This window comes from Priapulus caudatus, unplaced genomic scaffold, assembly GCF_000485595.1.
Source record: "Priapulus caudatus unplaced genomic scaffold, Priapulus_caudatus-5.0.1 Scaffold37, whole genome shotgun sequence".
Classification (NCBI taxonomy): Eukaryota; Metazoa; Priapulida; class Priapulimorpha; order Priapulimorphida; family Priapulidae; genus Priapulus; species Priapulus caudatus.
Window position 1 is genome coordinate 182,004 of NW_014577098.1, and position 11,608 is coordinate 193,611.

General features: G+C 45.5%; 1 protein-coding gene across 1 annotated transcript in view; it reads right to left on the reverse strand.

Moving 5' to 3' along the window:
- Positions 1 to 11,608, reverse strand: part of LOC106818635 (zinc transporter ZIP6-like) — a 23,059-nt gene that overhangs the window by 6,747 nt on the left and 4,704 nt on the right. The window contains exons 3-5 of the mRNA XM_014823327.1: positions 10,079 to 10,250; positions 8,815 to 8,984; positions 8,342 to 8,536 (exon numbers count right to left, since the gene is read on the reverse strand). Of these exons, the coding sequence (XP_014678813.1) occupies positions 8,342 to 8,536; positions 8,815 to 8,984; positions 10,079 to 10,250 (537 nt within the window). The remainder of the gene's footprint in view (positions 1 to 8,341; positions 8,537 to 8,814; positions 8,985 to 10,078; positions 10,251 to 11,608) is intronic.

The window sequence follows — 11,608 nt, forward strand, 5'->3', positions numbered from 1 at the left end:
CACGCACGCACGGACCCGCGCGCGAGAGAGTGTATGCTACCGATACACTCTCGAAGTTGATAAAGGCGCGCGAACCATTGCACGTCAGTCTATACTAAACAGATCTATATATACGTATATGCATTGCATATATACACCATGTATATACATATACATGATACAACATTCATCTACGTAACGTTGATAGGCGGGCTTCCATTGCCTGATCTTCTTACTCACCGCGGCACGTGACAATCACGTGACACGTGACAACAATGGCGCCGACGCGCGCGTCAAGTCGCCGGGGGTAACACGCGCGAAGCGTCGCGCGCATGCGTCGACACGCGCGCAGCTCATGCGCGTGCGCGCCCGGAGGCGCAGAGCCATGCGAATGCCGGGCGAAGAGACGATTATAATATATATAACGAGAGATAATTGGGCGAAGATGTACGAATATTGCCGAAGGTGCGTTTAGGTCGGTATAATGAGAAGATGTCTTGCGGCTACACACGGCGGTGATCGTTTATCGTGACAGCGCGCGACGGACCGGGCTCCGGGCGGACACCACTCGCACGCTCTCCGCCCGGCAGACGCTCCATAATTAGCCACGCAAACAACAACAAGAACAGCTACGACCACGACGTTGGCGATTTCGCGTGCTAATTGGAGGCGGAGAGGGTTATTCGGTGTAACAATCGCGTCTGCCCGCAAGGCAGCAGCCTTCCTAACTAAGACCCGAGATGCTTCTACGGGAAAGAGAGCCAGTGAGCAGGTGTACTGGGAACGGCGAGCGTATATAAGGTGCAGACTGAGCCGGGGAGATGTCACAGTGCGGCAACGCCTGGCAGACGCGTGGAGGAGGAAGAAGAGTGGAGGAGCAGGAGGAGAAGGTGGAAGAGGAGGAGGAGGAGGAGGAGGAGGAGGACGAGCGGATGAGGAAGGGGGAGGAGGACGAGGAGGACGAACGGAGGAGGAGGAGGAGGAGGATGAAGAGGAGGAGAAGGAGGAGGAGGAAGAGGAGGATGAGGCGGAAGAAGAGGAGGAGGACGAGAAGGAGGAAGAGGAGAAGGAAGAGGAGGAGGAGAAGGTACCTGGTGTCCAGGATGAGCGCCCTGAGGTATGTTGTGGTGATAGCGGGGCTGAACTATACGAGCTGGTGATGGTGTTATGTAACCGCCGTGTGCGCGTGCGTGCGTGTCTGCGAGCCGCTGCCAATGCCCGCTATAATGCTATGTGACTACTGTCTGATGTATGCCGTGTGGTGTGCGTGCTGGTGCTCGCTCCTGGTGTGTGTTGGTGTGTGTGGTGCTGTGTGTTGTGCGTGTTGATGTTGTGTGTATCGTGTGTTGTATGTGCAGTGTTTGTTGATGCCATGTGATGAGTGTCGTGTGTGTACAATGTTGTGTGTGTGTGGGTCGTGCTGTTATATGTGAACCTGTTTTGCCGCTCGTGTGTGCGTGTGTATGTGTCTGTGCATGGCTGCGTGCGGGCAGTGTTGTTAGCATCATATCCAGCATTGTTTCTTATATGCGTACATTATTAGATTGATCTTATTCTATATAAATGTTAATAGATGAACGATATCCAGCAATAACTGAAACGTTTATAAAATCTAGTGACCTGTTGCGAAACGCAACTTCGCAATCGAAGCTCTCTAATCGAAATACGTATTTATGATTTCCGCCAGTCGCATCAACGATCTACCTACTGAGTGTAAACCTCAACCTAACCTATTATTCCCTACATTCTACGTATACGCCGACTGCATCGATGGATGTCGCCAGCCAGCGAATTCCGTCTCGCCGCTGCACCTCAGCCGCCGGAGCCGGAACTTCGCCCGCGAAATCGCGCGTGCCCGTTCGCTGCATTCCGCATCACACTGCTTCTTGGGCTAAGCCTAGTGCTGCAGTATGCATATCAGTTACCCCTTGAACCAGTGGCGATGCGTGATTCGTTACATCTCTTCTTACTCAGCCGACAGCTATTCATCGCAGCCGATGCGCCCTCTGTGCACTCCCGAGCGCCCACGCCACCTCTCGATGCACTTCTCCAGTCGCCCGCAGGCGCCCTCTAGTGCGCACTCTCGCGTGTCTGCGTTGGCGTTCGCACCGTCGCGTAGCATACCTTGCTGGATTACCCGAAAGCGTATTCATGAAGTAGGAACTCTCCATTATCAGTGTCCGTGAGTGCGCCCGCAACGTGAAATGAAGGTAGCAGAAGAAGAATAATAAGCAATCCTGAAATTCTTCGCTAGCAAACTTGCCCTATGATGAATATTATAAAAAATAATAAAATTGATATATCTTATATATATACTACTATATTATATTATATATATATATTATATACATAAGCCGGAATGGGAAGGGGAGGAGAGAGAGAGAAGAGAGATGAAGAAAGAGAGAGAGGTCGGAGAGGGAGAGGAGATAGCCCTTAAATATGTTTAGCGCGTATCGCCTCCCTCATCGATTACAGGCTGCTACTACTGAATCAAGCGATGAGCACGGCATTACAGTGCGAAACGAAAAAAGAACGAAAACCGGAACGAAGCCGTTACGAACCCGTACGTAATGCGATCATTATAATAACAGCTGGAGTCTACTAAACAACTTTGTAGACGCGACTTAAACTTGTTTATTGTGCTCTCTGTGTAACATATTGCCAGGACCTGAATAAAATTACTTAAAAAATATAAATAATAAGCCCTACGTTTGTCTATATATGTACATATAAGCTTAATACAATATATATGTATATATATATATATATATATTAATAATATGTGAGCTGTGCTGTGTTGTGTCGTTGTGTTGTGTAGTGTTGTGTTCTGCCAGTGCTGTGTGTTGGCGCGGGTGTGTGTTGGTGTGCGCTGCTTGTGTGTGTGGTTGCTGTGTGTGTGCCTGTGGTGGTGTATTTGTGTGTGTGTCTGCGGTGTGGTGTGTGTGTGCTGTTGTCGTGTGCGATGCTGTGAGTGTGTGATGTGTGTGGGTCGTGTGTGTGTGCTGCACCTATATGCGATCTACTGCCCGAATTTTACACATCTGTTGAAACTGTATTTGTTTGTTTCAAAACCCGCGTATTTGTTAGACTGCGGCTGTTTCACATCATGACTACAACAAAAGATAGCACGACTGAACTGCAGACGTACAAGTTCACACTGTGATCAATTAACCCGCAAACTCTTACCTATGCTGCGCTTGCTGAAATTATTTCTTTTTGATCGCTTGAGTCTAGTACGTATGTCGCTACGTCTGTACGCAGGATAACAGCTATAATCCGTATTAAATCAAACCAGAAACAACTCTGCTTATCCAGAAAATATCCGATGCTTTACAAGCACCTATATTTACATCAAATATCTTATCACGTGCGTGAGTACATTTAATTAATCAATAGTTAATAGTTTCAATTGTAAAAAAAATCGTTACTAAATAACAGCAAAATCTGCCATCTCACGTAATAAGTTAATGATAACAATCGTATACAAAACTATTTACATATTCGCGTATTGTATGCTGCTATATACACCAGCAGAATGTCATTATTACATGTGTGCCGTATCTACAACACTTACTGCATAGCATATAATTATTAATGCCGTGCCTGCATTCATACACATATATACCAGGAGCTTCATAGAGGACAAATGTCTCATTAAACTCCTGCATTTATACATACATTATACATTATACGGGATTGCGACTCGCGCTGGTGCTGCTGCTATATAGTAAAAGCATTATCGCCAAGTTGCATTAAACCACCGCACGAGAGCGTCTGTGTGCAAGCGTGTTGACAAACTGCAATTGCAAAGAACATCGCATGAATCGTAAAAAATTCCCCCCCCCAAGGATCGCATAGAGGACGACTGTGGCATATTGCTTATGGTATCGTGGTTTATATTATCCAAAGTCAGAATCGCATAATTCATGTTGAATAATATAATCAACAAAGCATCTGCACAGCGCCTACTATCAATTGCTTTAAAAAGGGTAAATGGGTTTCTGATCGGCAGTGCTATTGGTTTTTAAAAACACAATTATATTATATATATATATATATCACCGAGGCTCATCTATGAGCTCGATGTCCTGATAGCTATAGGTTACAGCGCCATGCGCATGATCGCGATAGCGGCTGATAAATCAAGATAATGCAACGTCACCAAAACAACACATGAGCAGCACGCGTATTAACCGATGTACATTCCATATATATATATGCCCATCTTAGTAGAATGTGATTGTCTCACCCAGATTATACATAGCGAGATCACAATACACCAACAGCAAGTGATGGCCGTACTGGATTGGTTCTTCTTCTTCTTTTTCTTCTCTTTTCAAATGCTTTCTCTTCTCTCTTTCTCTTGTGGCTTTTTGCCTCTAAATCGCGCATCTCTCGTTCTCACCGCGTTGTACTCCCGTCCCACTCTCTCTCTTTCTGTCTTCTCTTCTCTCTCTCTCTCTCTCTTTCTCTCTCTCTGTTCTCTCTCTCCTCTCTCTCTCTCTCGCTCTCTCTGCTCTCTCTCTGTATCTCTCTCTCTCTCTCTCTCTGCTCTCTCTCGGTTCTCTCTCTCCTCTCTCTCTCCTCTCTCTCTCTCTCCCCTCTGTCTCTTTCTCTCTCTCTCTCAGTCTCTCTCTCTCTCTCTCTTTCTCACTCTCGTTCACTCACCCGTGCGCGAGCAAGAACTCACGTACGCTCACACGCACGCGCATTCACAGGCACGTACACACGCACGCACGTACGCAGGCAACGCTATCACACCCTCACACGCACGCGCACGCACGCGCATACGCACGCACACGTGCACGCGCATTCACAGGCACATACACACGCCACGCACGTACGCACGCTACCTAGCGGCACCCACCACCACGCACCGCACACGCGACGGCGCATACCCATGCATCACGTGCCAGCGCGCATTCACAGGCACAATAACACACGCACGCACGTACGCAGGCAACACTATCACACGCACGCACGCACGCACACGCATACGCACGCACGCACACGACACGTGCACGCGCATTCACATGCACGCACACACGCACGCACACGACTCATTTTGGGCCACCGATGCGTATGTGTTCTTCGAACACTGCGATAACCAACATGGCGCCCATGCCGGTCAGCCCATGCACATTCTGCCTTACAATCACACTTCAGCGCGGTGCTATCCGCCTTGTAATTCTTTAGCTCCGGCATCTGAGAAAGAAACAGCAGAAGATGTTAGAGATATACACATGATGTATATATATATATATATATATGTGTGTGTGTGTGCTGGTGCTGTGTGCGTTTGTGTGGCTGTGTTGTGTTGTGTGGTGCTTGTGTGTGCGTGCTGATGTTGTGCGTGTTTTGTGTGTTGTGTGTGTGGTGTGTCGGCGTGTGCCTGTCTGTGCGCCGTGTGCTGTGCGTGTGCAGTGTTCTGTCCCTGTGCGTGTGCGCTAGTGCGTGCGTGCCGTGCGAGCCGAACTGGTGCCGCGTGCTGCTGGGGGCGTGTGTGTCGTGTGTTACTGTGTGTAGTGTGTGTCGGTGTGTTGTTTCGTGTGTTGTGTGTGTGTGCTGGTGTGAATAAATTATATGTATAACATGCTAAGGATTAAGCAATGATTCATATTTACATAATAATAATAATAATAATAATAACAGCAGCCGAACAACAACAACAACTAACAACAACAACGAACAACAACAACAACAACCAGCAGCAGCCAATCACAGCAACAACAGCAGTATCAGCAGTGTCGGCCTCACCATCTCTACAAGCAGATATGTTAGAGAAACCATAGCCGCCGTCGCCGCGAAGATCCACTGTCGCACCTCGGCTCAGCGCGTCAGATACGCCGACTCAGAATCCAAGCGAAGCCAGTGCCAAGCAGCGCAAGCAAGGTTTCAGCGCGACGCCGCTTCACTGGCCCTGAGACAGCACAGAAGAGAGCGAAGCTCACCTCGAGAGAACAAAGTTCACCTTGTTCAAAGGCATAATTGTCTCTAGCGCCAAGTCTGGCTTCAGGGTCAATGTCATTGCTCTAATGGCTTAAGGGTCAAGTGTGAGGCTCTAGGTTAAAGTTAATAGTTTGTCGAGGTTCAGGCTGTTTACACGTACAAGTATGTTCCAGCATGCAATTGTTAAAATCCCGCCCCACCTACATGCCACGCACGCACACACACGCGCACCACACACGCGCCACCACACACGCATGCGCTACGCACGCACACACACGCATGCTTTATCACGCACACACGCATACGATACGCACGCCATAAGACGCGGGCCGTCAATTTCTGTCCTAGATATTGAGTTTCAGGGATTTGCAACGCTATCGCCTTACGTCGTCATATAATCGCAGCCTAGCCAGCCAACAAGCTCTAGTACCTAGTTCGTCCCGAAGCTTCGTGGCCCATAGCACGGCTATGACGTAGATCATTCCGCCCTTCGGCTACTTCGGCGAAGCAGCGCCAAATTAGCGAGACCATCGCTGACGTTGTGCATGAATCACCACATGAGATCATCAGCCGCCACCGTTTGAAACCTGCGAAAAAAAATAAAATTACGTCTTCTTTTTTTTAAAATTGAAAACATTTATCTTACTTATTTACATCGCGTTATTTATCGATTATTATGATATTATTGGCGTTCATTTAATTTTTAAATGCTTTATTCATATAATACGTATATCAATAATTATACATTAAATATATAATTCACTATTTATTCGCCGTCGAATGACGTCCTCACTAATGCATACCATCGCCATCGAACGTAAAGTTTTAGCCTCTTTTTTCACTTCGAGCTTAACTGCCAAAGAATAATTCCTCCCACTCACAAGTACATGCAAAAGAAAAACTAAAAACGCATCAGTCAAACGCATAGCTACATGAGCAAAACTGTCCGTGCTCGTTCCCGTGTTGCCTTGTTTTAACTTTGACGGCTATTTAGTTTGCCATCGTGCCGGCTACGCCGTTAGTTGCGCGTACGAAGCGACGGTGGACAAACGCGCCTGTCGAGTGTGTAGTGCTGCCATCCTCGCACAAGTCCAGGCTCGACGTCCTCTAGACAGCGACGGGAACATTGTTAACGCGACATTCGTTTATATATCGTTGCAAAATTGAATTGATATGAAAACATCAGAAAATCCAGATAACAAAATGCGATATCAAAACGCAAATAATTATGAAGATTATTAAATGCTAAAATTTAATTTGCCATGCGAAACGCTCGCTGCGTATTGTAACTTGTATGCATTTATTTAATTAATTCGATATTAAATTAAGAAGAATATGAGAAAAGCCTGAGAGCTATATAGGTTTAAACCTCAAGGCCCACGAAATAATACCAGATACCGAATGATCAACGTTCACTATTATGCGCAATACTTCATCAATTTCATAATCATTATGAGATATGATGTATTTCGCCGTGATAACCTTTGTGTAAATAACCTAAAATAGTATTCCGAGAATATAGTCAAGTTCTAGCTGGTCTTCTAAGCCGAATTAATGCACCAGCCGCAGTTAGGCCACCAGATGCAGTACGCAAACATAAATACCCATTGATTGATGAACACTGATCTATATTAGCCTACTAATTTATATTATATATTAATAATACATATATATACACACCACACATAATATATATATATATATATACATAAATATACTATATATAATATACATATATATACATATTAGTAAGATATATATATATCTATACATATATTGTATATAGTCAGATCAGTGACTCGTGAACCAGCCTGGCCCCCCCTCACCAATTTGTCGCGACACACCCATTGTATGTTGCTGCTCTGTCGACGCGTGCTGTACTGCCTTCAGGATAACGGGTCCGCCGCACTGCACTGTGTCCGCTGTCTTACGAACTGGGACTAGCCTCGCGCTCAATGCCCTCTGCCGTCGGGAACTTTGACTGTGACCGTGCCACCTCCTCGCCGGCGTGCGCGTGGTCCGGCGTCTTGCCAAGCAACTAAGCGCGAAAAACTCAGCTACGGTCACGCGGGCATATTAATAACGCTGTGCTGGTGTGTCCCCGTTATATAGTTAATTGCAACCTGATACGTCCCGACCTTTACGGTTACTGGCTGCCTCTCGGTTTCTTACGCTCGCGCATGAAACGCTACGATATGCTGCTTAAAATCGCCTGACTTTAATTTCCCCGCCAAATCATATCGATTAGCGTCATTAATGTTAATAGTCCAGTAAAATTCACCCGATAATTTTCAACACATTCCACACATACGTAATTAACTTCTGTTCATAACCGTGACAAATTGTTCACGCGTCAATAAGTGGTCAATAACAACAATAACAAAATGGCGATTCGCAAATGTTAATGTAATACCTTTTCGAGGCCTTGCACCGAATCCTTGGCCAATTCCATTAATGTCTCAAAGACGAAGAATCCGTAGATGGCGCCCAAGACCGCCAGCAGCTTCAGAATCATGGGTTCTATAACGATATTTAGCGCCGTGCTGCCATCTACATTCTCATCTTCGTGGCCATGTGCTGTCTCCTTGTGTTCATGTCCACCTAACGACTAACAAAAAGACGCACACGTTATTGTTGTTATTGTTGTTGTTGTCGTTATTATTATTATCATTATCATCACTGCTATGACGAATACTATTATTGGGGAGAATTTAGGATTTAGTTAATAACGGGGTAAATAAAAAAACCAATAATACAAAATTAAAAGGCAAACGATGCTGCTTGAACGCCAAGCCTTTGGTTGTCAAGGAAAGCCATCTCGTCCAAGCATGATCATTATGCCGGCCACGCGATGGAGCCACGGCCGCGAGAAAGAATTCTACTCACGTGTGGTATTAGATGAAGCAGAGCGTCCCCAGCCATGGTGCCGATAGCCAGAGCAATGAAACCCATCATGATGTAATGGTAGGAGACAGTACTGATGAAGGGGATCGTAATCGCACCAATCAGCGACAAGAGACTGATCACGAGGATCGCCAGAGCTCCGTATCCATACGCTGGAAAAGAAGTTGGGCAAAAAAAATTAAGAACAATTTGTTGCTGTTGTTGTTGTGCCTTGCGGCGATAATTCAAAGGGTAGCATTGTCGTTTCTCTCATGTTTGTTTGTGTCGTGTTTTGTTTTTTTAGCTTATAGTATGGCTGTTAATATTAAATGATTTGCTCTGCACCGCGGCACCACAAGTTGACGGTTGCGGCGAACTTGATACCTTTTTAAACTGACGCGATTAAATTTATTACACTTAGATATCATCATATATATATATATATAGTAACACGTTATAAATATATGATAGGCGTGTATACATATAAACTCGCTGACGCGATGTGTTCATGACAACTACGGAAATAGTTCCTTATCTAATTTGCAACAACGTTATCGGAACATTGACAGATGGATTTTATTAATTGGTGAAAATTTTGGTGCAACTACTACAGCCTCTACTACGCAGTCGTGATCACAAGACGTATGTATCGACTGAAAACATCACCTCCTCCCACTTTATCGCTCTCCCTCCCCTCTATCTCTCTCTCTTCGCCTCTCCCGTTCTTTCACTCGCTTGTTTTCTCTCTCGCTCAACCCTGCCCATTCTCCCTATTGCTTGCTGCTCCTCTCTATCCCTTTACTCGCATGTTGTCAACAATTTTCCTAAACACGATTGTTACTTTGGTAGTAATTTCGCACGGCAGCTGCCCCTGGTAACAACAGTCATAGGGTAATAACCGTGTTGCAAGTATCCGGTGGTGACAACGTAAAGAACACTTATCCACCTAAACAGCCTAATTATCCTGTTCGATATGGTGTCATTGTTAGGTGCATTGTGTAGCTTCTCCCCCCTACGCTCCTCTCTCCTTCCCGCTCGCTCGCACTTCCTCTCCCTCTCAATTTCCTCTCCCGTTATCTCGTTCACTCTCTTTCTTTCTCTCACTCTCTTTATTCTCTTGTTCCCTTTTTCTACTATATAGTGTGTGTGTGTGTGTGCGTGCGTGCGTGCGTGCGTGCGTATGCGTGTGTGTGTGTGTGTGTGTGTGTGTGTGTGTGTGTGTGTTTGTGTGCGACCGTGTGTGTGTGTGTATAATTATATTAGATACCTTCGAGTTTGGTTGGAGTGTATTGGTTGCTTTCTGTTTCCGTCTTTTTCTCGCAGGATTTGCTGACGATCTGTTGCAGAAGTGCTGGGCACGCTTCTATGAAGTCTGTCTCCGAAAGTCTATAAGAACTCGGGTAATCGAACACCTCCCATAGTTGCTCAGCCGTGAAACACTGCAGACGACAAACAAGAGGCGAAAATTATTAATTAATTAATTTATTTATTTATTTGTTTATTTATTAGTTAATTTATTTATTTACTTATTTATTACCGGTACGTTACAGTGATTATTAAGCGCCACCTACTATGTACAAAATATATCATCAATAACTTATCTAGACATTTATATCGAGCATCGCTATCACCATGGTAACCTAGTGCAGGCATTCACACATGCATGGTTGCTTGTGCCCATGAAGCGATGGTACAGGGTATGCGCATCTAACATAATTGCGACAGTATCGGTGTCGCCTATATACATATACAATTTGAACGTATTAATCTAGCAGAATGAACTAGGTACGACCTCGTGTGTGGATGTCGTTGTTAGTCTAATTTCTGATATAGAAGGTTAACTGGCTTGTTAGAGCAAATACGGAACTAATGTGACGTGTTTTATTTACACACATACACACACGCACGCGCACTCATATGCACGCGCGCACACACACACACGCGCGCGCACGCACACACACACACAAACTACCCGCCCCCCCCACACACACACGCATAAACGCGCACACACACACACACATACATACACACACACACACACACACACACACACACACACACACGCAGACACACACACGCGCGCACGTTAAATATCAAATTTTAGCCTTTATGTAAACATTTTTATTTAAATATATATCCGTGGAGCGTAATTGCTGGAAAACGATCCGAGAAATTCGTTTTGAATGTACGAGCGTGTACAATGACCTACATGTGCGATCGGTGTTCCTAAACCAGAACCCCATATAACATGACAAATTGTCATCTTATATAACAATCAATCATCTTGTTCACCTTGGCCGACCGTCCATAGCATTGCCACGACAGGAGCACTCCAGCAGTGATTTTATAGCAATCAAGCATATAAGCAGTTTGATTTCATACACCCCGGATATATAAATGTTGACGTTTGCCATGCACCTCATCAAATGTTCGTTGCGCCAGCTCCCAATAGGGGTCATATGATAATAAACGGCACATATATCTCATTGTTCACCCTGCTGAACCGCTAACTGTTTTAATGAACACGTATGAAAAAGATTTTTAGTATTATTGCCAGTATTGTTATCGCTGACGGCGTCGCTTAAGTATATCCACCGAGCGGCGCCACTCCTCAAATAAAACTTATTGTTAGTCGGCACGCCCGGTAGGTGACGCTGACCCACATCTGACTCACGTCGGCGGTTGACACAGCCGAGAGAGAGAAAGAGAGAGAGAGCTCGCGAGAAAGAGAGGTTTAGAGAGAGACCGAGATAGCGTGCAAGAAAGAGAGGTTTAGAGAGAGACCGAGATAGCGTGC